At 45.9% G+C, this 26,382-nt stretch overlaps 2 protein-coding genes across 12 annotated transcripts in view; both read left to right on the forward strand.

Moving 5' to 3' along the window:
* BRD8 (bromodomain containing 8) overlaps positions 1–6,173 on the forward strand; it is a 28,265-nt gene extending 22,092 nt beyond the window's left edge. For 10 of the 11 annotated variants that reach the window (XM_033140498.1, XM_033140500.1, XM_033140504.1 and 7 more), the window contains 3 exons: positions 237–536; positions 1,073–1,546; positions 1,905–2,066. In XM_033140498.1, the coding sequence (XP_032996389.1) occupies positions 237–536; positions 1,073–1,546; positions 1,905–2,051 (921 nt within the window). In that variant the 3' untranslated portion in view covers positions 2,052–2,066. Of the gene's footprint in view, positions 1–236; positions 537–1,072; positions 1,547–1,904; positions 2,067–2,978; positions 3,069–4,386; positions 4,456–5,923 lie in introns of those variants that run through there. The other variant, XM_033140507.1, reaches the window with a different exon arrangement.
* A 4,756-nt stretch (positions 6,174–10,929) lies between these two features.
* KIF20A (kinesin family member 20A) lies at positions 10,930–25,878 on the forward strand. Its single transcript, XM_033140508.1, has 19 exons — positions 10,930–11,029; positions 13,804–13,962; positions 14,419–14,505; positions 15,242–15,361; positions 15,685–15,823; positions 15,926–16,113; positions 16,210–16,354; positions 17,052–17,252; positions 17,460–17,571; positions 17,773–17,844; positions 18,301–18,444; positions 18,675–18,840; positions 20,093–20,248; positions 20,744–20,883; positions 21,031–21,133; positions 22,280–22,472; positions 23,873–23,964; positions 24,173–24,310; positions 25,297–25,878. Exons 2-19 carry the CDS (start codon positions 13,822–13,824, stop codon positions 25,618–25,620), a joined length of 2,661 nt encoding a protein of 886 aa, XP_032996399.1. The 5' UTR covers positions 10,930–11,029; positions 13,804–13,821; the 3' UTR covers positions 25,621–25,878.
* Positions 25,879–26,382: the final 504 nt, after the last annotated feature.

A 26,382-nucleotide genomic window follows, 5' to 3' on the forward strand; every position in this document is an offset into this window, starting at 1 on the left:
TTTGGAAAGCTGTGAGACTTGGCAGATGTGCAGTGCCACATAGACAATTAGAAGCTAGGGATAATTTTTGGTACAAGTTCTTTTTCAAGTCACAGCTGAGAGCATTACCACAACAGATTGCGTATTTCAGGGTTTGAACTTGGCTCCTTTACTACCTGCTCGAACACCTGATCTGATCTGAAGCTAGCACGTGATCAAGTGACAAACCCTCTTCCCATCTCGTGTACCTTTTGTAGATGGGTCACGTGTGGACCTGGCTGGAGTCCAAAGAAGAATTCTTCACAGAGTCTGAGAAGAGCAGCTGCTGCCAGTCTCCCCAGGGCTCCACAGGCTCTAGCTCAGATCTTGACCTGGAACTAGGCTGCTGGAGAAAGGGGGAAGAAACTGCTGAGGAGGAAGTCGAGGAGAGCAGCAGCCAAGAGGAGGAGAGTCAGCTGGGAACGAGTGGTCCTCTGGAATGGGAAGATGCCAGCAGAGGGGACCAAGACGAGGCTGGGAGGTACAAGCAGGATGCTATCTTGAGGTTCCTGTCAGAGGTATGGCTGCTGATGGGTGCAGTTGAGGAAAAGGTGGAGGTGGTGGTGGGTGACCTTGTCAATTGGAGGGGACTGCTGAAAAAATAGTGCTCCCAGTGAACGTGGCAGACTGGCAATTTCTGTATGCAGTTGGGTAAAGGTACCTGGAGATAGAGGTTCAGGATAAATGTGTTGACAAGGGTTGGTGCCTGCCCTCTAATTCAAAAGTGGAAGGGTGTCTTTGCCCAGATGCACTTCTATTAACATGCCCATGGAGCATAGCTGTCAACTTTCCCTTTTTTGTGGGAAATTCCCTTATTCCAGCACCGTTTCCCATTGCAAAAAAAGGGAAAGTTGACAGCTATGGCCATTTCCCAATGCAAAAAAAGGAAGGTTGACAGCTCTGCCATGGAGTGTTATTCTGTGTTTTGGCTGTGTCTTTATCCTATGCCTGTTAGGACAAAAGATGTGTTGAATGGACAGATCTGCATATAGTTCTGTAATGTCACTAATTCTGCAATGGTCTTAAGCTGTTAGCCTGTCACCCTCTCTTCCAGGTAACACATTTGATGGAGCCCCTTTGCATTGGCAGCACATACCTGGCCCAGGGTCCACAGGCACTTTGCAGTGCTGGGGAGCAGCCTGGAAGGGGATTGCTGGATCATGAAGGAGACATAAAGGGAACTCTGATCCACCCAGAGGAGGAAGTGGCTAAAGGAAGTCAGCTTCAGGTTCTGAAAAAGAGAGCTACTTCCCAGGGAAGGGGAAACTTGGCATTGCAGGTCTCAGAAGGGTTGCCAGTTATGAATTGGGAAGCAGAAGGAATGGAAGAGCAACAAGATCTGTGTGAGGTGTCAGGAGACTCTCAGATTCAGGATGACAATCCTGATGGGGATTTGGAAAAGAAGGTGCTGCATAGCCTTGTGGCAAGTGCAGGAGAAACAGATGAAGATGACTACTCATTAGAGCTTACAAATGATACTTCCTTCAGTTGGAGAACACTGAAGGATGGGATGCCACAAAACGTAGAGGTAAGTGGTGAAACTCTCACAAGTCGAGTTTTGGGACTAGGTTTCTGTCTCTGTGCTTCATCTCCCCATTTTTGGATAGAGGTCATATTATTTGGAAAGGAGAAGCACAGTGAAGTGAAAGTTGATAAGCACCAAGGGAAAGATGAAATCTGTGAGCTAGCCATGATTGTTGGTGGGAAGGGGGAAAGTGAGAACAAGCTGCTTGGGAGGGCTTAGCTGCATTTTCAGGTGGGCTGGAGAAAACATGGAAACACCCAGTTAGAATCCTTGTATCTTCCATCATGGGCATCTGGCCTTGAGTTTGATATTCCAATTGTTACTTTGCCAATTCAGCTCATGCCTATTTTGTGTTCACCAGGAAGCAGCTGCGGAACGCACTGAAGAACAAGCTGAAGACTGGAAAGATTGTGACTTCCACCTGAGTTACAGCAACGATGACTCCAGTCCCTATGGAACACCCTTGATGAGCTCCCCTACCACAAGTACAGCTTCTTTGCCTTTGTGAGTAATGGTGGCACAAGGCTCAGAAATGGCATCATACCTGCTCTTCAGGCTTAGTACTTTTAAGTGTAGTCAGCTATCTCTCCATGCAATCCTGTACAGGTCTACTCAGAAGTAAACCCCACTGAGTTATGTGGGTCTGGCTCCCAGATAAGGTTATATATAGGGTTGCAGCCTAAAAATCCCTCTAGAAGAGGCGTGGGGAACTCTTTGTTAGGAAATAACTGGGGAATACTAGTTAATCCTGATATCCCATGTGTGTGGCAAACTACAAAAGAAAAAATGGCTGACTGCCTGAATTAAAAAAAACATGGGGCTGACTCACTCTGTAGTCAAAAGAGCCCCCAGCAGAGTTTAAAACTAAAGCGTGGCAAATATAGGTTGTTAGACCTTTAAATGTCCCAGTATTAAGCACTAATTGTGTTCCCCTGCCTCTACCACTCTCAGAGTTAATAGAGCGCAAACTTTCATAAGTTTAAATGCTTTACTTATATTAAGTAAAGGTCACACTCACACATCAATCAATGCTACAGCAAAAACAACACAGGTAAAAACTTATTGAGTAGGCTACAAAATACAAAAAGGGTACCTTCAAGCATGGAGTTTGGACAGGGAGCGCCAGTCTCATGTGTCTGGTCAGTTGCATAATTCAAAAAGAAGAGGGAGAGAGGAGCAGGAAACAAACAATACTGTACTTCCCCCCCTCCCTGAAGGTGAGGGGGTGTATCTTAGCTGTGCCTTCTCTAGAAATTTACATTTCTGTGCTCCTTAACCCCTTCATTTAATAACTTTCATTGGTAAGTTGCACAAATTTCTTTTTCCATCGGGAGCTAACAAACCTTAGCTGCATCACTGATCCAGTAACACATTTCATCCCACCAATTTCTTTTTCCTGCTGGGAATAAATTTGTTCTGTTTCTTATTTGTATAGGATGCAGCTGAGCCAAGACGACCCTCCCCAGCAGCTTTTGCTTTTCAAAAAAACTCTGTTGTCCATCTGGAAGATGGTGGCTGGCCACAGGTGTGTTATTAAGGTTTATGGAGGCAAAGGGGACTAAGGGTGCATCCACAGTAGCACATCTTCATGGCTGCTTGATACCAACCATTCAAGAGCTGGTGCAGATCACACAGCATCTTTGCGATTTGTCTGTGTCTGCATGCCACTTCCTGTGAGGGTCCTCTCCTTCCCCCAATTTAAGAGATGCAACCTTTTGCACAGTCTGGTCTAGACGGAAATATTCCTGACCATGCAGTTTTCCTCTTTCAAATTGTTTCCTTTCTTTGAGTGGTGTAGCATTGCATCTATACATTCAGTAACATAGGCACCTTGCTTATTGCATTTACTGCATCTGCTAATTTTTTTTAATAGCAGAAATCGTATCAAACTTGCTTCTTGATCCTAAAATCCAATACACTCCTGAGATTATCTCCCTGGGGTTTTTTGGGGGGGCAAGCAGCATCAAATTTATCAAGGTGTATTTGGGTAAACAGGAGTGACTGCCCGTATCTGGTGGTTATTAAGAGGGTGAACTATGTGTGTGAGGTGAGGTGGGGTGGGTTGAAATTTAAGAGGAGGAAATATATAAATAGAGGAAACGTGCCAAAATTTAGTACCGATACAGTGAGAGTAAACCTAAGACTTTAAAGCCTGCGTGGAAAGACCAGAGTTGGATACTGAGGGAGTCAAAGCTCGAAAAGAAGAATGTTGTGGATCAAGCTCAGAGAGAACTGGTGAAAATATGGGGGAAGACGCTGGGATCCCAGGACTGAAGCTTGGAGGAAATGGAGTGTCCTGTCCTATATGTCTTAGGGTTAGGAATATAGCAAGCCACCTTATACTAAATCAGACCATTAGTCCCTCTAGCTTAGCATTGTCTACTCTGACTGGCAGCTACCCTCCAGGTTTCAGACTAGGGACATTTTCAGTCTTGTCTGGAGACTGAACTGCAATCATTTGCAACCAAAGCAGATGCTCTTCCTCTGAGCTACAGCCCTTCCCCATAATTAGAATTGGAAGATGGAACAACAGCTGAATGTGTCCCTTTTTTTCAGCCCATCCTGGCCTGATTCTCTTGGTCCGACATTATGCATACACAGCATACAGCTGCCCCCTGTAAAGCACAAACCTGTGCTTGGTTCTACCCTGAGCATTTCACCCTTCCTTTCTAATAGTTATATTATGATTTCTTAGCTGATTGACTTCCATCTGCCACTCACTGTCATCCCCACCAGTCATTCTGAGATACAGAAAAGGGTGTGGCATGAAGTCCGGTGGACAGTCAAGTGTAATGCACATGGGGAAGCCTATTTAGCTCTCTTCATCTTTGTCTCCCCCTTAGGTACAGCGGCCCCTTTCTGAAGCCCGTTTCCGAGAAGCAGGCTCCTGGTTACAAAGATGTGGTGAAAAGGTCAGCTGAGAAAGTGGAGGGAGAGCTGGTTCGGAGAATAAGGCTGTGGAGTGGCTACAAGTCACAACAACTGCCATGGTTGCAGTTCCAGCCGAATTGTCCGATGCCAGAGTCTATGATGTGTTACGGGATCAGTTTCAGCTTATGTAGTCAAGTTGATATGGATAAGACGCTGGTGGCAATACGTCTGACCACATGCCCTCTTCACCCCTGTCTCTCCTAGCTTCTTAAATCTACCAGAGGGGGTTTGATTCCTTGGGTCCAAGGCATGGAGAACATTTTATTTTGTGAAGGGGTGGTTCCAGCTGCCTTGAAAGAGACAGTGATGTGAACACTCTTGAAGAAACTGGCCCTGGGCCCTTCAGACTGGAATAACTACCCTCCAGTTGCAGCTACCAATTTATTGGTGGTGGAGAGAGTAGTGGCAGGGCAGCTGCAAGCATTCTTGGATGACACAGAACATTTAAACCCATTCCAATCTGGGTTCAGGCTTGGCTATGGGACCGAGTCATCCTTGGCCACCTTTACAGTGAGCAGGGCAAGGGTAGTGCAGCTTTGCTCCTGCTTTTCTGCCTCTGCTGCTTTTGATACCATTGTCCATATAGCCTCTTGGACTGGCTCCATGGAATGAGAAATGTGGGGTTCCAGTCCTACCTACATTGAGAGAGTACTTTTTGGCTCCTTTGGTGGTTAAATTATGGGATGCTGCCAAGCACTATTTTATCCCCTATGCTATTGAATGCTTGTTGTGAAGCAGTCATTAGGCATTTTGGGGCCAGATGCCATCAGTAAATTTATGACACTCAGCTCTATTTCTCCATAACATCTGGATCAGGAGAAGCCTGCCTGGATGCAATGGTGGGATCGATGAAGTCCATGAGTCAGTCTCCCAGTCCTTCCCCTTACCCACCCAATAATTATTGATTGAAAAGCAGTGAGGTAGAGGATGGGATTTGGATTGGGACTTCAGTACTGGGGTAGATTCCCTTAACATGAATCACTCCACCAGAGGCTATTATTTAGATGGGAAAAGACAGTCGCCTATATTGTACCCATCTTCCTATCTACCCACTCTGTGGATAATAGCAGCTTTAGTATGTGATTTATGTATTAGGAAGCAGTATGGGTATGTGAAGGGTTAAACCCACCCCCAGAATCATCAAAGCCCTGATCCAAATTGAGGGAAGGGGCTGATTTCAACCAAAGAAAAGTATGTTGGAAGATTAAATCCACTGTACAACACAAGCCAGTACCGGTAACTGCCACCATCCACTGATGGAGGAATAGAAATTCTTACTCTAAGGATTGGATATTTCCTTTGAGAGCTATCTGGGCTACCAAGTTAAAGTTCTGCCAGCTTCCAATCTATAACTGCCCAAATCCTTCTCCGAGAGACAATGTAATTTTTTCTTAACAATTTGGCCAGAATGACAGACAAGTGCAACTCACTTCTCCCTCCTTTCTGAAGGCCAGCTGATCTTTCCTCCATAAAGAGGAGCCTCTCCAAGGGCCACATTCAAAATATGGTGCAGTTCCAGCGGGATCTCATGCTGATGTTCCAGAATGCCATCATGTACAATAACTCCAACCACCATATACATCGCATTGCTCTGGAGATGCAACGAGAAGTTCTGGAGCAGCTTCAGATGCTGGGCGAGGCACTCCTGTGCTCGGAGGAAATGCAAGGCTTTGTGAGAAGGTGAGAGGGTTGTGTTCAAAGGGGAACAACCACATCAGCTTCCCCTTTGCCATGTTCCCATACCTGTAGGGAACAAATGAGTGGAAATCTAACCATTTATTCACAGGATGTTATTGGGTATGGCATCTCTGCTTGTGTCTCCCAAAGATGAGAGTTACCGTATTTTTCGCTCCATAGGGCGCACCGGGCCATAGGGCGCACCTCACTTTTAGAGGAGGAAACAAGGAGAAAAAAATATTTTTCTGGTTTTCCTCCTCTAAAAGCCCTGTTTTTTGAGGATCAAAGTTTTGCCGCTTTTTTGCAAAGGGAAAAGCCCTGTTTTTGTTGTTGTTGTTGTTGTTCAGTCGTTCAGTCGTGTCCGACTCTTCGTGACCCCATGGACCAGAGCACGCCAGGCACGCCTATCCTTCACTGCCTCCCGCAGTTTGGCCAAACTCATGTTAGTAGCTTCGAGAATACTGTCCAACCATCTCATCCTTTGTCGTCCCCTTCTCCTTGTGCCCTCCATCTTTCCCAGCATCAGGGTCTTTTCCAGGGAGTCTTCTCTTCTCATGAGGTGGCCAAAGTACTGGAGCCTCAACTTCAGGATCTGTCCTTCTAGTGAGCACTCAGGGCCGATTTCCTTGAGAATGGATAGGTTTGATCTTCTTGCAGTCCATGGGACTCTCAAGAGTCTCCTCCAGCACCATAATTCAAAAGCATCAATTCTTCGGCGATCAGCCTTCTTGATGGTCCAGCTCTCACTTCCGTACATTACTACTGGGAAAACCATAGCTTTAACTATACGGACCTTTGTTGGCAAGGTGATGTCTTTGCTTTTTAAGATGCTGTCTAGGTTTGTCATTGCTTTTCTCCCAAGAAGCAGGCGTCTTCTAATTTCGTGACTGCTGTCACCATCTGCAGTGATCATGGAACCCAAGAAAGTGAAATCTCTCACTGCCTCCATTTCTTCCCCTTCTATTTGCCAGGAGGTGATGGGACCAGTGGTCATGATCTTAGTTTTTTTGATGTTGAGCTTCAGACCATATTTTGCGCTTTCCTCTTTCACCCTCATTAAAAGGTTCTTCAATTCCTCCTCACTTTCTGCCATCAAGGTTGTATCATCAGCATATCTGAGGTTGTTGATATTTTTTCCGGCAATCTTAATTCCGGTTTGGGATTCATCCAGCCCAGCCTTTCGCATGATGAATTCTGCATATAAGTTAAATAAGCAGGGAGACAATATACAGCCTTGTCGTACTCCTTTCCCAATTTTGAACCAATCAGTTATTCCATATCCAGTTCTAACTGTAGCTTCTTGTCCCAAATAGAGATTTCTCAGGAGACAGATGAGGTGATCCGGCACTCCCATTTCTTTAAGAACTTTCCATGGTTTGCTGTGGTCGACACAGTCAAATGCTTTTGCGTAGTCAATGAAGCAGAAGTAGATGTTTGCAGCTTTTTTTGCAAAGGGAAAAGCCCTGGTTTTTTGAGGATCAGCTAAAGGTTTTGCAGCTTTTTTTTGCAAAGGGAAAAACCCTGTTTTTTTGAGGATCAGCTAAAGGTTTTGCAGCTTTTTTGCAAAGGGGGAAAAGCAAAGCTCCTTTTGCAAAGGGGGAAAAACAAAGAGGAAAAGCCCCATTTTATGGGGTTCAACTCACATTTCTGCAGCTTCTAAAGGAAAGGGAGCCTTTTCTACAGTTTCCAGACAGATAATCTAATCAGCCAGTCACATGTCGCTGGGGAAACAAACAACCACCCTCTGCAGCACATTCAACAATGGAGGCCTGGGCAAGGGGGTGGGGCTGAAAGGGAGCCTGGACTCTTATCTCTCTCCCAATCTCTTGCTGATCAGCTGCTGAGCGGGGTCCTTTCAACACCCCCTTTTCTCTTTGTAAAATAAAAAGCATGATCCTCTTTTGGCCCCTGAGCAATTCAGCTCCAGGGACCACCATTCACTCCATAAGACGCACAGATATTTCCCCTTACTTTTTAGGAGGAAAAAAGTGTGTCTTATGGAGCGAAAAATACGGTATTCATCTTCCTTAGATTTCCCAGTAATGAGTAGAATTTTCTGCCAACCTGCAAGGCATATAGATGATTAAAACAATGTTGAGCTTCACTCGGCTCCCTAAGCAGGAACATAGGAAACTGCCTATATCACGTCAGACCACTGGTATGTCTAGCTCAGTATTGTCTACATTGACGGACAGTGGCCCTCCAAGATGTCAGACGGGTCTCTCCCAGCCCTGCCTGGAAATGCCACGGATTGAACCTGGTACTTTCTGTGGCCCTTTGTAATGAGGTTTATGTAGGCATACATACAGGCTATTCTGGAACATGATAAATCATTGGGGAACTGGGAGATTTACTGTCTTTCTTTCCATTTATAGATGTTGAAGAGCCAGAAGAATCAGGCTAGTCCAGGGCCAAGAAGCTGGATTTCAACCTTGCTACCTTCAGTCTGCCTCTATGGAAAAGTTGTTAAGATAACCACAGTTCAGCAGTCTGATGCCCCTCCACTTCCCTAAGAGCTTTTGTTATCTATTATATGTCCCAAAGTTTTATTCATAACAGATTTATATGTATCTGAAAAGTCAGTTTTTAGACTACAGATACTATGTTTTTTCCTGTTGTTTATTCCTGGAACTGTCTTGTCTTGTCCTCACCCAGGAGTCTCAGTTGAAGTTTAATGGATGAAAAAGAAAGTTAAAGAACCTACAAGCCATAGCACAGGCAAGACTTGTTGTCCCCCAAAGCTAAGCCCCGTTTTGGGTAGCAGGCACCAACAAGGGTCTGTAGAACGTCCATTTCCAGAAAATAAATGTTATGTTGTGTATTACCGTTCCAGAACAGTTCTGTTCTAGATTCCCAAAGATTTTTTTTAAATCTGTGTTGGCTTCCTTTTTAGAAAATTATAAAATTGAAAGAGAATGCAGTTATCTGCAAACGTTATTTTGGAGGCAAAAAACCCCTACATGATGCCACTGTTAGTACCCAAGCATGGTAGCTTTGTTGATTTCAGCACTGTCACAAATGAACTCTGTTCACGCCTCCCTAGCAGAACACTACTCTGAAGCTGCATCCATTGTACTCAACTTTACCAGGTACCAAGTAGTTATTACCAGGCTTGGCCTAATTTGGGAAGGGCATAAGAGATATTGGGAGTTCTCCACCAATAATGATAAATTATTTGTGAATGCCTGATATAAAAGGAGAGGAACAGATAATGACCATGAGGAAAGAAAAAGGGAAAACAAATACCACAGCACGCTTCGCTTCAATTATACCTGTGAAAACAGCATCACCTTTATGACAAGACCAGATATAATGACAGTGGCTTTGCAAAGTGCTAGGAAACTGTTAGACTCTGCCTCTTCTCTGTCCCACAGAGTTTGAGCATAATGTGGCAGAAGCTAAAGTTGGACTGGGGAGAAACTGTGTGTGTTTGTGACTGACGGTGAATGTGGTTAAGAGGAAACATCCCTAGCAGCAGGTGGGGTGTGCAATGCTTAGTGCATACACTATTTTGCAGAGCCCCACCACCTGGTAGGCTGCTACTAGATAAAATCCATGTATGGCAGGGGTGGGAAACTCAGACCCAGGGCCAAACGTGGCCCTCCAAGCTTCTCTGTGGCCCTAAGGATCCTTCAGATGCCACATCCCCTCCTAATTCATAGCTGTCAACTTTTCCCTTTTCTTGTGAGGAATCCTATTCGGAATAAGGGAATTTCCCTTAAAAAAAGGAAAAAGTTGACAGCTATGAATTCCACACTTCTCCATCCCTCCCCAAGTGCTTTGGTATGTCCTTAAGCTAGCTCACCAGGATGGCATCGTATGAGTGTAGAAATGTCTGTCTTTTGTGTGGCTGGAATGCAGCCTATCATATATAAGCAAGAGTAGCACCTTTTGCCCACCCACTGTCATCTCTAGCCCCATCCACCACTGGCAAATGGCTCCTGGAAGTTTTGTTGTTGTTTTTTAAACAAACAAAAAACAAAACAAAACACAACTAAAAAATGTTCCCCATTCCTTGTGTAAGGGATTTGGGCAAGGCTATCCATGTTGCAGTTGGAGCACCGGGGCCCATGCCTGCAATGGGCCCCAGATTTTGAGCTTCCTTCCCCCCCCCTTTTTTTTAAAGCAAGTCTTTGGGAAGCTGAATCAAAATGTGACTGGAGAGGACCCTTTTTTTACTTGAAGTCAGGGATGCAGGTTTCATATAGCTCACCTGAGCTATTCCCAATGTCTGAAGAGTCCCTCACCTTCCACTTACAGGTAGGTACGGTAGCTGTGTTGGTCTGCCATAGTCAAAACAAAATAAAAAAATACACAGATCCTTCCAGTAGCACCTTAGAGACCAACTAAGTTTGTTCTTGGTATGAGCTTTCGTGTGCATGCACACTTCTTCAGATAATTCTCTCCTTTTGCTTGGAGTTTGTGTGTAAGGGGGTTGCAGTCAAAGATAGTTCCCACACACACACTTTTTGTGAGATATTTGGAGGGTAGGGGGGCAAAAATTGGCACTGGAATGGTGGCAGGGGGCATATTTTGTGGCCCAGAAGGGTTTTAGCAGAAGGAGAAGAATTTGCCCGCTCCTCCTCCTCCTCCTCCTCCTCCCAGAGGAGACTGAGGCAGAACTACATGCGGAAAGAACCGGGATGAGAAACAGCCTCGCGCTAACCTCCGCGCTGGCCACGCCCCGGGTAGATGATTGGCAGCTGAGTTTTGCGCGTCCTGATTGGCTGATCGGGCCGACCGCGAGGTTTGAAAGAGCCGGAGAAGCAGAAGGAAAGAATTTCGAGAGCTCCATTGTAGCTCGTACGGAAACCGTCGATCGAGCGGGCAAAGCTTGCCGGGCCGGGCAGAGGAGATCACGGAGCGGGGGAAAGCCTGGTGAGAGCCGCGGCAGTCGGGGGAGAATTGCTTTGGACTCAGTCCTTGCTACTAGTGTCGGGGAGAACGAGGCTCGGGAGTGAGTTGCACCTTTACTTCTGCAACGGCCACGGGGGGTGATTTAAGTCTCACGCTGCCCCTCCTAATGTGAGCGCTGAGCATGTCTCATTTTGGGTGCTCGTGAAAACCTCCCCCTTTCACTAGTTGCCAGTCGTATTCGTTATTCTAGGCATTTATTTACCCACCTTACTCCAATTCCTCTTTACCTTATGGGACCTGGAAGATACGTTACAGACGCTAGGCTTGAGGCGGGTCACGCGAATTCACCCTGAAGTAAGTTGCTCTCACTCCTAGGGAAAGGAAGAGGTGGATCCCAAAGGCAGATTAGGTAGAGTGGCACGATCTTTTAAAATAACCCTTTGCAGAAGCTACGCTTGCACGAGGGTCACATTCGTTGCTGCTACAATAATGTCTGAGCCAAACAGTGCACTTGCTTGCACTTCCATAACGAAACGAAGTGCCCACATGACAATGTTTTCGCTGCAATCCTAACCCCATTTCCTTGGAACTAAGCCCCAGTGGATTTATTTCTGAGGATATGTGGTTGGAAGTGTACTTAAGGGCTGTCCCTTGTTTGGTAGAGACCACGTGTGTTGAATACAGAAGGTCCCAGGTTCAGTCCCTGACATCCTCAGGTAGTGCGCGGACTGGGAAAGATGCTCTCTGAAACCTTGAGAGCTGCAGTCAGCAGGTAGAACAGACAATATTGGGCCCAGATGAAACAGTGGTCAGGTAAGGTACCTTCGGATTTTTTTCTAGTTAAGTTTTTCCTAGAATGCAATGCATCTCTAGCCAAGGTATGTTGCTGGTGTCCCATCTACTGTTTGGCTAGTGGAGGTTGTGAGGGTTGTTTGTGCTAATGGTAATTATCCTCTAATTTAATTCGCTTCTGTTGAGGTTTTATTGTCAGAAGCCCATAAGCCAAAACAAAAGCAACACACAACCAAAAATTGTTGAGTGTTGACTTGCAGATGGTGATCTAACTCTGGGCTGTGCAGAAGGTAGTGTTGCGTACCATCCCAATCTCAAAGAGGTGTGAGATTCCAGGGGTCCATATTTCCTTAAAAGGCTTAGAAGGGGGACCAGGCATTCATCCAACTCCCTCCCCACCCCTGGGGGGGGGGGGGAAACACCATCGTAATAGTAGATTGGCATTTGCTGCTAGGCCTTTGGATGAGCTACTGTAAATTTCTGACCACCCCACCCCTCATTTGTTTAACAATGACAATAACAAAATTTCTCCTGCCCTGCCCCCCACACCTCCACAAAATTAAAAATACAGTACTGTTGAAATGAGGAGTAAACTGGAGTCGGGTTTTGTGTATGGAAGGGTTGGGAGCTCAGATCAGAACTCTGTACTAATCCTTGGCTCTGAATTATTTTATTCTGATGGTATGTCCTTTGCATCTGGCTTCAGTTGGTAGATTTCAGGGCTCTGGTAAGAACAGGAAAAAACTACAGCTGCTCAAAACTGTCCACTCCTGATCTGAAGTACCTGTTTGCTAGTTCTCCCCTTTAATTGGTTAGGTCAGTAGTTAATTTGTGTAGCTGACAGGGATAATCTTGCTTTTATTTAAAAAAAATCAAAGTGAGCCATCAGAGAACATTGCAAAAGTTATTTCAGATTACTTTTATTGCATCAACTATTTCAGATCATTTTTTATTATAGCTTAGAAAAATGACTGGAACTTAGTTATCTGGCAGTTTAACAATCTTCTGGCTGCAACCTTTTTATTTTCCTTATCCCAGAGTCATCCCCCCCCCCTGAAACCAATAAGTGGAAAACATTAACTTTTCTACAAAAAGATGAATACTTTCCTTCATACAAGTTGCATGCTACTGTTATAAGAATTTTAAGGTCTTAGATATATAATAAATGTACCAAGCAAACACGTACATAAATACAGTATATAAACCACATGCCTGAAGCAGCACAGGAAGAAACCATTTTGCCAGAAATAGTCAAGTACCTGTAGATGGTTTTATTTAGTTCCAAAAGGTAATAAAATTGTGTTCCAAGAATGGAAGGGAAGGGACCAGACCTATGGCATGAATGGAACAGGGACTCCATAACTCTCAAGATGTATCATCACACAGTTAACAGCCCTGACAAAGGGACCAGACTAGGTGTTATCAGAGGGAAATGAGACCCAGGAAGAACAAATAAAACGTGCAGATGTTTTCCTGACAAGGGGATATGTAAATACTCTCATTGTGTGAAGTGTGTACTTGAACCATGCGTGGTTGACAGGGGCATGTCTGGATCTCAGGTTTCTGTCTGGGAAAACATGTATGGGAAAACCTATGTTTTGATGCTGCTTTGTGAAATGTCTTATGGGAAATTTTGGGAACTCTTAAGCCATGTGCCCTCTGTTCTGGGTTTCTTCTTGTTTTAGTTTGGGAATTGAAACCTTGCTGCAACAATGAAGTGATCAAGGTTTCCTAGCCACTGTTTTGCTTTGATTTGCCCGGCTGTGGTTTCTTGCTTGAACCTGACCCGCAGGGCTATGCCCTAGTGAAGTTGGGAAACGGTTTAAGTATTGTACCCCAAGATTTTATCCTTATCACAGGCATCACATATTTTGCGGTTATAGGAAGTGTTGTTATCATTTATTTAGAAGTGGCAAGGAATCTGGAAACCAGGTGGCAAAGTCTGGCAGTGGAACTTAAGCTTCTTTTTCTATTCCTCATCCTATGATGGGCTTCTCTTGCAGCATCAGTGTGTAGCCACTATGGCCTCCCCAGCAGGGCTGTTATCTGATGAAGAAGCTGTCACTTCTCCTGTACTGGAGTCCACTGTGGCAGAATGTGGAGCTGGCTTGTGCCGAGACCTCTTGGCGGAGTTTTCTGCCATCTCTTCAAGCAGTGAGCAGGTAAGAGCAGTGAGGTGAAGAACTAAATTTCTTGTTTGTGCTCCCTCAGGGGTAGCCAATGTGACACTCTTTAATATGCAGTTATAGGTAGGTAGCCGTGTTGGTCTGCCATAGTCAAAACAAAATAAAAAATTCCTTCCAGTAGCACCTTAGAGACCAACTAAGTTTGTTCTTGGTATGAGCTTTCGTGTGCCTGCACACTTCTTCAGGTATTATTTTTATTTTTTATTTTGTTTTGGCTCTTTAATATGGTTGGACTGCAGCTGCCCATCAGCCCTGTCCAGCAGGACCCATGGTTGGGAAAGATGGAGTTGTAGACCAACAGTGTCTGAAAAGCACCTGATTGGGTACCTCTGGTCTGGTTTCAAAACAATTAAAAAACAACAAAACGAATGGGCTAGTATTGCCTAACTCTCCTAGGTAGGAACCTAAGAGACACATCTGATTTCTCCACAGGCTGCTTCTGATGACAATGGAAAAGTGAAGGTGTATGCAAGAGTGCGACCCCTGAAACCAGCCGAGGTGGAGAAACAGGAAGATAAAGTGAGTTTATAGGCAATGCATGGGCCAGCATCTGGGGGGTGTGTGTGTGTGTGTGTGTGTGTGTGTGTGTTTTGCCAGTCTCCAGGGAGGGGAAAGACACTGGTCTCTGCCCTTGTCCGGAGGTATAATCACACCAGAAGGTTGCCTGGCAAGAAGAAGAGCAGACTGGCCCCCTCAGAAAGCTACAATTCCCAGAGTTCCTTATAAAGAGGGATTGATTGTTAAGCCATTCTGGTAATTGTAGCTCTGTGAAGAGAGGGACTCTTAACTACACTCAGCATCTTAAAAACAAACAAACCCACAGCTCCCATAATTATTTGGGGGAAGCCATAACTGTTTAAACTAGTATCCTAGTATTTTAAATTGTATGATGCGAATGTACACCTAATGGGAGTGTATTCCATAGTTACGCACTGCAAAGAGGTACTTCCTTATGTCTGTCCAGAACCTTCCAGCATTCAGTTTCCTTGGGTACCCCAAGAGGAAAAAACTGTCCACTTTCTCTTAACATAGTACAACTCCGTCATGTTCCCCTTGCTTGCCGCCTTTTCTAAACTAAAAGGATGCTGAAGTTTCGGGGGGGGGGGTCTTATTTATAATGTGCGGCAAGCTGCCTTGGTCGTTGTTTGATTGAAAGGTGGAGTTTTGATCTTCACAATTAATTATGCCTGCAGTAAGGGGGTGCTCCTGCTGTGGCAAATAATGTTGAATGCAGAATGTTAACTGTCCTCTCTAGGGCTGTGTCTGTATTGAGAATTCCGAGACCCTTCTTCTCAAAGCACCAAAGGATTCCTTCACCATGAGAAACACTGAACGAGGGGTTGGTCAGGCGGTGCACAAATTCACCTTTACTCAGGTACGTACTTGGATCTTGGCTTTATGCCGGATTCAACATGGACACCAGTTTTTTAAAAAAAGGATTTTGCAGGGCTCCACTGAGGAAGTAGTGGAGGAGCAGGGGCAACCCTTCCCCTCTTCGTTTTACTGCCTAACTCTAATCCCCTGAGGGGGATTGTATGGCCTGCCTCATATTTTGACCTGCAACTCCTATCAGCCCTAGCCAGCACTGCCAATGATCAGGGTTAATGGACGGTTGTTGTTCAGCAATGTCTGGAAGGCCCCCAGGTTCGCTTTCTCTTGCTCTCTAAAGGGACTAACCTATAACATTTGGGGTTGCAGATCTTTGGGCCAGAGGTGGGCCAGGCGGCTTTCTTTGATGCAACGATAAAGGATGTGGTGAAGGATGTGCTCCATGGGCAGAACTGGCTTGTTTACACCTATGGCGTCACTAATTCAGGGAAGACTTACACCATCCAGGGTAAGAAGCACTCCGTCTGTGCTGGTTCAGACAAGCACCCCTGCCTGCCTAGCAGGAGGACCACTTATCTCGGTGTCTGCTCACTTCTTCTTTGACTTGCAGGTAGTGGTGCTGATGCGGGGATCCTGCCTCGCTCCCTGGCCATCATTTTCAATAGTATTGGGACGCGGTTGTACCGGGCCACGGATCTGAAGCCCTTCCTCTCGAGTGAGGTGACCTGGCTGGACAGCAAGCAGGTTCAACAGGAGGAAATGAAAAAGCAGGCCCTGCTTTGTGGCAAGATGAAGGAGGTGAGTGTCCCTCCCGCTTGTTGAGTTTCCTGTTATAAGAAGAAAAATGCCCTGATCAGCAACTCAGTGGTCTTCCTTCCTTCTTTGGAATTACAGGAGGAGTTGTATAATTCTCTGAATAAAAATTACAGCACAGCATCCCAGCTGCAAGCAGGCACAAGTGGAAGCATTGACAGTGGCTTAGGTGGCCTCTCTTACAGCTGCCAGTCTGCCAACCTGACAAGCACCAGCCATCTAGAAGGTACCTACTGCCCTGAGCCACCTGTTTGGGGATGGGTGGTTTTCTGAATGTCACAATCGAAGCTGAGAAGTACCTCAAGAGGTGTGGAATCTCAAAATAGATAGGGCCACCCAACCCACAAGAGAGCAAAGGGGGGAATATCTAGTGACGGCATCCATACATCAATTTTATAACAATGTTGGGGTGGTTTATGGGGACACATTGATGGGCTTTATAGGAGAGATTTCCTCTAGAGGGGCTTGTAAAATACTCCCCCAAGTCACTTTTGGCTTCGCCATTACTTGAAAGCCAGTCTTCTGTCACTAACTACAAAGCAGAAAGCTGGACTATTGCTAAAAGCTTATTTAGCATTCAGTAGAAGCTTTGTATTTTACCAGTCTGAATTTCACACCAGTGAGGGCATGGAAAGGCCTCCAGAAGAGTGAGAGGGCTAGCAACGAAGGGACTTACAGGAGACTTAAAATCAAGGCAGATTCAGAGGCATGTGAGAAGTTTTGCAAGGGGAGATGCCTATGGCCTTCTTTTAACAGGGCAACTACTGTGTGTTAAATGGGGAAGAAAAAATTATAAAGTTAATGGGGGGAGCCAGGCAAGGACATTGGGAAGGGACATTGTGTCTTTTGGGTGGATTTCAGCTGAGGCAAGCTGTGGGCTGTGGCAGTCACTGGCAATATACATGTTTGGCTTTCACTGACAGAGACGGGGCTTCGCTGGGCTGACCCAGATAATGTCTCAGTGCTGGCACAAGACGATGTGCAGTTTTCCATCTGGGTCTCATTCTTTGAGATCTACAATGAACTGATTTATGACTTGCTGGAGACGACCACACTTGGCCCAAACTGCAAGAGGCCCACCTTGCGGCTGTGCGAAGATCAGACCGGCAACCCCTACGTCAAAGGTAGAGACTGGCCAGCTTACCCAGGATGTAGCCGTGGGTCAGCCAGCTGTTTTCCTGCAGCTTGATCCACTCTCAATAATAAGCCTGGAGTCTGTGGGTGGCAGCATTGGTAACGTGGGCTGTATAATGGAATAGGGTCTTTTCTGCTTGCTGAGGGTGATCCCTCGTAGAGATGTGAAGCCTGAAGCCACATATTCCTGTTCCCAGATCTGAACTGGATCAATGTTCAACATGCTGCTGAGGCCTGGAAACTGCTGCAACTGGGCAGGAGAAATCAGAGCTTTGCCAGCACCCACATGAACCAGCATTCTAGCCGCAGGTCTGCAATAGCGCTATAATTTTATTTATTAGCGTAGGGGTGGGGTGAAAGTGCATGTCTCAGGATTGGCAAAGCGTGTCTTTCGCACAAGAAAACAAAGCCCATGGAGGCAGGAGGGCAAGTTTGTGTCTATGAGATAGGGAATGGGGGTGACAATCTGAACCAAGCTACTGGTTTTCATTACTCTCTTGCTCTTTGCAGTCACAGCGTTTTCTCCATTCGCATTCTGCACCTCCAGGGAAGCAGCAGTGGGATGGAGCCAAAGATCAGCGAGTAAGTCAAAGTTTTTGCATGCAGTGAAGGGCAGAATTATGAGTTTCCCTGTCAGTTGGCTGAAGGGCAATCTCATTTAAGGGTAGGAGAGTTTAGAAGGGGAAATGGGGTGTGTGGGAGTGAGTCTCCCCCCGCTCCCCAGTCACAATGGGCACTTCTCAGACAGAAACCCACTATATGTGTCAGTGTAATGCTTTCAGGGGCTTTTCCACTATCCCTGCAGTGTGCCAGACCTGGAATGGAAATCTCTTATAATTAGTCCCGTTTTGCTTACCTGAAGCAGAGCAACCTAAATCCTCCTTTCACTGCGGAATTAACGGGTTTTAGTTGGGTGTATTTGGCAGTGGTTGACATGTCTGGTGTGCAGGATTTCTTACCTTAAGAACGCAACACTTGGGTCTGGTAGGATTAGATTTCCTGTATCCCCATACTGACACCACCCTCCCTCCTCCCCAGGATGTCCCTCTGTGACCTGGCCGGCTCAGAGCGCTGCAAAGAACAGAGAACCGGGGACCGCATGAAAGAGGCAAATAACATCAACACCTCTTTGCACACGTTGGGGCGCTGCCTTACTTTGCTGCGCCAGAACCAGCAGGCGAGGTAAAGCTCTTCCTAGCTCTCAGTCCGACAGCTCCTCATAGCCCTGACTTGAACCCAGCAAAGAGCGCTTTCTGTAGGATGTCTGCTCCAACTTGAGATGTTGCTGGTTGTGTGTAGGGTTTGTCAAATTTGATTCCCGGCAGGTGGGGTGCCGGCTATGGTTGCTGCTTTCCTGCTCCATTTCCAGAGCTTAAATCCTCTTCTCTACCTTCCCCCCTGCCCCTTAACAGGCTGAAGCACAGTGTCGTTCCCTTCCGGGACAGTAAGCTCACCCGTGTGTTCCAAGGCTTCTTCACAGGACGTGGGCAGTCCTGTATGATCGTTAATATCAACCCATGTGCTTCATCGTACGACGAGACTCTTCACGTAGCTAAGTTTTCAGCTATTGCTAGTCAGGTGAGATACAAAGTTGTTGAAGGTGAAACTAGGTGCCTGCAAGGTTCCATAAATGTTGGCTGGCCTTTGAAGCTTCACTGCTAATCCCTCCTCCTCCTCTCTCTCTTCTCCCCCCCCCCCCGTGTACCCCAAAGTGTGCTTGTTACACTTGTACTCTCTCTCCACCTCTTACGTGTTTCCCCATTTTCTTTCCTTTAACAATGATGATGATGATAATTTTTTATTTATACCCCACCCATCTGGCTGCGTTTCCCCAACTCCCAAAAGAATATTAAATACACGATCAAACATTAAAAACTTCCCTAAACAGGGCTGCCTTAAGATGTCTTCTAAGTCAGATAGTTATTTATTTCCTTAACATCTGAAAGGAGGGCATTCCACAGGGCAGGTGCCACTACCAAGAAGGCCCTCTGCGTGGTTCCTTGTAACCTCACTTCTCACAGGGAGGGAACCGCTAGAAGGCCCTCAGTGCTAGACCTTGGCCTCCGGGATGAACGATGGGGGTGGAGATGCTCCTTCAGGTATACTGAGCCGAGGCCATTTAGGGCTTTAAAGGTCAACACCAACACTTTAAATTGTGCTCAGAAACGTACCTATTTATTTGTATTTATTGCATTTGTTTACTGCCCTTCGCTTGTAGATCTCAAGGCTGTCCACAACATAAAAATGCAAGATGAAAAACGCATAATAAAAACAAGAACGGAAACAAACTAATAACCCCCACCCCCACGCCAGCCTCTCTTCTCCAGTATCCTCTCCAAACCTTACCTTGGCTTATCTTGGCAACTTTTGGCTAAGCTCAGCAGCACCTGCAATTCCCTCTGAAGGACTCTTGGGTGCTGGTGTGCTATGTAGCACAGCTGGTTGGGTGGAAGACAGCGGAGAAATGGGCAAGATTGGGGAGATGGTGTATCTCAATCCTTGCCATGGGAGAAACAGACTTTCCACAGTATGAGGAAGGACAGATAGCTGGTTGTACTTCTAGGGAGGGCTAGATGTGGCTTATTAACCTCCAGGCATGGACATCAACTGGGGCAGGAGAATTTCTGACAATGTGTTAAACTGCCTAGGTTTAACACAAGGCTGTAGCAAATGGGTGGGAAGGCGAGGGTCAGATGCAGGCCTCTGCCTTGGCCCTGGGATTCTCCCTAGGCCACATCCCCCTGTGCTATCCTCAGGTGCTTTTGCCTGGCTGGGATGTGTCCATTGCTCTTTGGAATATGCCAACAGCAACACTTTGTATACCTTCCAGCTCCTACAAGCTCCTTCAAAGCCCCTGTCGATTCAGTCTCTCATCAAGGAGCACAGCCTCAGGAGGAAGAAGATCCCTGCAGAAGTACCGTATCATGAAGCTGAATCGGACGAAGAGAGCGAGGATGAAATGGATGTGACCACATATGACAAAGAGGCAGGTGCTTGTTTGTCATTCATTGAGAAAGTCTCCCGTTGGCAGTGTAGTTGGGTAGACCGGAGCAGCCAGAAAACCTCTTATGGACCCAGGCAAGAATAGACTGTGAAGTGTCAACTGAGATTCAAAAATTCTGTGCCCTCACGCAGGAAAGAATGCAAAGCTGTCTGATGCAATGATAGCCAGTTACCTCTAGGCCCCCAAACCTCCTTTGGATACTTACCTTCCCATAAAAAATTGAGTAGCTGTGGTAATGCTTGGATCTCTGGGGCAATTCCTCATCTTGGCTGTTCTGGAAAACCTGGGACTCAGCTACATTAGTCAAAAACCTGCGTTTAAAATGCTTTATAAACACCAGATGGCATTGGAGGACACAAAACTTTTCTATGCGATTTTATATACAGGGTTTTTTAAAAAAAAATTGTTAAAGCGATTGAATTTATGACTTACAGCATTTTATTCCTGTTGTCATGTTCCTTTCCTCTCTTCCCTCAGGACCTGTTGTGTGTGGTTGAAGCTGTGCGAGACCTTCTGGTGAAAGAACGGCGGGAGAAGTTGGAGTTGGAAATGCGTCTCCGCCGTGAGATCTGCAATGAGATGATGGATCTCATACAGAAGAAGGAACAGTGGACCTGGTACTGTTGGTGGCAGAGGGCTATGGGGGCATGTCTCCTCCTCTCCAGGATTGGACCTTTGCGTTCCATCCCACATCTTGTCTGTTCCTGATCTGACTCTTTCCCTCCCTCTCCCCCCCCACCCCACTTTCACCTTCCTCTCTGTAGGGAGCATATGGACATCCAAAAGGAGATGCTGGAGGAGGCTTATGAGGACAGAATGAACACTCTGAAGGAGTCACTCACAGACTACTATCAGGAGAAGATTGAGGTGCGTTGGGTGAAAAGGCTCTGGGAAGGAGGTGCTGGAGGGTTTCCCGAGGGCAGGACATTGCAGTTCCAAACCTTAGCACTGACTTGAAGCAAGGCACCCAGTTTTATTGGTATCTGCAAAACTGCAGGGCCTCGTGACATCTTTTTAAAGATTTAACAAATTTATAATGGCCTACGTGTCGTCAAATGTGCGCTCTAAGTCCATGAAAGCTTATGCCAGGGACACCCCAACATTTTTTGAACCAGGGGCACCTTTGGAAATCTCAGAAACTGTAATGGGCACTAATCAAAAGCCATTTTACATAAAGAGGGAGGGAAACACCTGCCAGTTCTCGGAACCCCCAAAACACCTACACCATGCTCCCCAAAACAAATTGAAGACAGGCAAAAGCATACCATACACCCCAGAATAAGGCAACCCCCACAAAAAAGCCTTTTAAAAAGACAATTGAAGCACTTCAGGAAGAGCGGAGGGTGTTTGGGGGCTCAATGAGGGTATCTGAGGTTTCCATGGTCATAACCCTAGCTTATGACATGGTGATTTCAGTCCACACAGAAGAAAGGTTGGGCAAGCAGGAATGACCTGTGCACAGTTCAGGAACGTTTTCATATAACTGGAGAATGCTTAAAAAAAAAAAAAAAAGCCTTTGCATGTGTGCGTGGAACAGATCTGATCTGTGAAGAGGCCTACTGAAGGCTTATAAATAAATATGCAAGAGGTTTGTGTGTGTGTCCACCTAAAACCCTTGGGGGAGTGAATTACAAATGTGATTTGATAGGTTCTGTATGCAGGCGCATTTGTGGAATCCTTTGCACACTTGGCACTGAAACCTTTGTCTCCGCCATGGATTTCTGGGTGTATGAGAGAGTCTGCTCAAATGAGAATCTCACAACCCTGCAGGACAGGGATGGCAACCCATGGCCCTTCCAGATGTTGTTGGACTCTCCAGGGGTGATGGGAGCTGTAGTCCAGTGACAACCGGAGAGTAGTTGCCGGTTCCCCATTCCTACTACAGGAGATTCTGGGGAAGTTTGATCAGCTTATCTTCTGCCGCTGCTTTTCATTCTCATCTCCCAAGTTGGCAGGCTGCACCTTCCCAAACAGAGCACTTCCTTTTTAATTTGTCTTGTTTTCCTCCCTCAGAGTCAGGATGAAAAGATACAAGAACTGCAGGATGCCTTGCAAGAAGCGGAACGGCAACAGCAGCTCCAGGAGAGAAAGGAGGAGGACCTAGAGCAGACAACGCGCAAATCCAAACGGCTGGCAGCAGTAACGTCTGCCCAGAATCAAGCCAAGTTAGAGCAGTGTCAGGCAGAGCTGCAAAGAACTGCAGAAGGTGAGGCATTCTCCCCTTGTAGTCGCATGGGCTCCAAGCAGGCGGTTGTCGAGAGATCAGACTGCACAGCACAAGTCTAGTGAAACTGCAAGCTGCCCTAGCATCCTGGGAACCTTGGCTTCTGTGAGTGAGCTGCCGTGAAATGTTAAAGCGCACCTAGGATATCTGCCTGGCTATTATTAGTGTGGGACCCCTGCTCCTCCTTGAGAGCAGATCTCCTTTTAAGAAGCTGTATGTGTGACCCGTTTTGTCTTTCCCATCCACCGATATCTGCCTTTTAAAGTGGCGGTACCTGGGAGGGAACCTGCATGCAAATCACATTCCCCATATTTATCTCTGAAAATGGTTGCACATTGCAAGAAGTACAAGGAATGGAGACTTAATATTAAATACTTTTTTAATGTGGCAGGTTCCCACCTGACAGAGGTCAAAATTAGAGGGGGGTGGGGAGAGAGAATCCAAATAATTGATTTAACACCATTTTTGCTTAATGTTTTAAATGCTCTACCAAAATAATGCACTTTGATCAAATTAAAAATTTCTTTGAGCATGTTTCTTTGCAAGACAATTGAAATACTTGAGTTCATAGCCCTGAAATAGCAAGGTCTGAGGTGGTGAAAGCCAAAGAAGGGGGATAAAATCCCCTTGACTATTAGGATCCCACCCAGTCGTCATTCTTCAAATGCTTCCCCCCCCCCCCAAGCATGAGGGCTAGAGACATAATAAAATCAAAGCTGGGATTATCTGATCACAATAGACTGTGATGCAGAGAAGAACCTGGAAAATATAGTTCATTCCTATGTTTGTGTTTAGTGCCTCTAGTCTAGCAGTATATTTTCTAAATCTTCACCGTTTCCCATTGTACGGTAAACTATTTTGCTCTGCTCTTGCCTGGTCAGACTTCCAAACTACATTACAGTGGTACCTCTGGTTACGAACAGGATCTGTTCCGGAGCCCCGTTCATAACCCGTGATGTGCATAACCTGAAATGCCGCGTCTGCACATGACTTCATTTGACGCATCAGCGCAAACCGCTGAACCTGGAAGTAACGCGTTCCGTTATTTCCGGGTTTGGCGCGTTCGTAACCCATGTTGTACACATCCTGAAGCATTCGTAACACGAGGTATGACTGTATTGCTATAGGACATGGCTCTGTATCAGAAGGAAGGGGACTTAAAGCAATGCATAACTTCTCTAAAAATAGCATTGTCAGGGTTCAAATCTGCCTTGAAACATTGCTCCTTAAACCGAAGAATGGAAAAAGGCCTGGGTAGCCTGGCAGTTCTTGGGTAGTATGTTCAGCATTGCACATTTAAGAATTCAGCTCTTGTATCGAGGACGGGCAAAAATAATTTTAACGGTTGGGCTAAATTGCAGTGATCTGTGGTTTGTCCTCAGAGTTGCGTAAATACCAGAAGATGCTGGAGCCGCCACTTTCCTCAAAGCCCGTCACGATGAATGTGGACCGGAAGCTGGAAGAAGGCCAAAAGGTAACTGCCAGGCCTTCTTTTCCTGCCATCTGCCAACCTTCTTCCTTTTCCCTGGCTTGAATGGCACTGTCTCTGAAACCTTCATCTGCTGCCGATGGGTGAATAACTTCTTGTTGTCCCCAACCGCAACTTGCCCCACTGTATGTAGTTCAGTCTTCCTTAAGGGGCTGGATGCTGCCTTTTGCTTAACGGTCCTTCCCTCTCTCAGAATGTACGGTTGCTGAGATCTGAACTGCAGAAACTTGGGGAGTCCCTCCAGTCAGCCGAAAGAGCATGTTGCCACAGCACAGGAGCCGGGAAACTCCGTGAAACTATCTCTAAGTGCGACAACATCCTGGTGAAGCAGGTAGGTGAAGTCTCCCAGATTTCAGCAGCTTATAGGAGGCATGCATGCCCTGCTACACAATATTGGTTTTGTCCATTTTAGTCAGTTTACATTGGTGTCTATAGACTGACCCATAAAGGTGTCAGATCCAGCAGCACAACGCACAGATGTATATCCAAGGCACAAAGGTGACCTTTGATTTGATGGTGGAAATCCTATGAAATAGATAAATCCTTAGTGTCCTTAAGGTTCTGTGCCTTGATCCATTTTTATCTTGTAAACTGCCCTGAGATCTTCGGATGAAGTGCGGTGTATAAATTAAATACATTACTATTGTTACTATTTATTTGTGCCAAGATTGTGCTTGAAAGTGTCAGATCTCATATTTATGTTTTGGTCCATAGAGACAGATGCCACTCGGGGAGAGGTGGGGAAAACCCCATATAAAAACATTGTGCTGGTGTTTTTTTAAAAAAAAAAAAAATTAAACCATTTTCTGGAGTAGTTTCTTTGTGCTCACAACCACACTGCATTACACAACAGTACTGACCATGGAACAGGTTTCAGCAAGGTCTCTCCATGGGCTGGATTGTGCGCACGCAATTTTCAGCATCTGGGCATGCGCAGACACAATTTCCAGTACCACAGAAGCGAGTCCCCACACTATGCAGGTTTAGCGCAGCGCATGGGGACTCACTAAACGGGGAGCTTGTGGGCCGGTTGCGACCCATGGGCCACAGGTTGCCGACCCCTGCCACAGAATCAACCACTCCTCCCCCAGTTGTCATAGATCAGTTCACAGGATTTCGTGGCTGGGTGAAGCAGTCCCAGAGGGCCCCTATAAGGTCCAGGCACCTGCCATCTTCATCTCTCTGTAATGTTTGAGTCTATAAGCATTTTCAGAAGTCTTCACATTCAGGGTTAAGTGGCTGAAATGATTGACACCTGTCTGACAAGAGGGGAGGCTCCATCTTAATAAAACTGAATTTCTCCGCTGCATCTTCCAGGATCAGACTTTGGCTGAGCTGCAGAACAACATGATGCTAGTGAAGATGGATCTGCGGAAGAAAGCAGCCTGTATTGCAGAGCAATTTCACACTGTGCAGAAGCTCCAAGCAGCACCGACCTCTTGCAGCAAAAAACGGTTGTGTGCCAACAATGAAAATGTGCAGCCCAGAAGTCAACCTCCCGTCAAGAAGCCTTTCTTGCACAATATCCTGACTCGCACAACAGCCCTGCCTGCTGTAGCAATAGAGAGCCCCTATAGTAGTATCCTACGCACCCGTGGCACTCCAACATTTAAATCCATGGCCTTTGGCAAAAAGCACTGACTTTTGGGGGGTTGTAGTGTACCTGGGCACAAGCAACCAGTTGGTAACTTTTAATATTTTCTTTCACGTTAATGTGTTGAGGCCTGAGCTAACTAAATCTTTGGCTTCCCAAAGATGGTTACTTACTATGCATGCCCTCTGTTTCAGGCCAGCTGCTATTCCAGTGTATATGGAACCTGGATTTATATTCCTTATGTTTATCACCTCTAATAGCTTATTTTATGCATGTGAAATGTATATTATCTGTTAACTGTATAATAAATGTACCTTGTATCTTCTTAAACCTCATGTCTATGTGAACAAGCTCTAATGAGGGAAACCTTTCTGGCATTTGTTTTTAAGTTTCTTCTATTTGCCTGGTGGACTAGGCTCCACAACCACGAGACTGGTTTTGTGTCCCTCTGGTAGCCCAGGCATGAGACTTCAATGGTTAATTTGCACATGATCCCTAATACAGAAGGTATTCAAAATGCAAACATTTTAATGGAACAGGCAACGTATCCTACTCAGTTGTGCATTTCTGGACAAAGGTCATCTAGCTCCTTGGGAGTGGGTAGAACATACTATATTTCCCATTAGTACTACTCTTAGTATAAATAAAGGTACTTAAACTGATGCTATATTGGATTCCCAGCCTTAAGACAATTATGAGCAGTGCAAACTATTCCAAACCAACAAGACAGATAATAACTACATCTGTTACAATCTATGGGCATAAATCCTGACAAAGTTCCAAGTCTCGCCTGCTAATTCCAGTTCTTG

This window comes from Lacerta agilis, chromosome 2 (assembly GCF_009819535.1).
Source record: "Lacerta agilis isolate rLacAgi1 chromosome 2, rLacAgi1.pri, whole genome shotgun sequence".
NCBI classification, from domain to species: Eukaryota; Metazoa; Chordata; class Lepidosauria; order Squamata; family Lacertidae; genus Lacerta; species Lacerta agilis.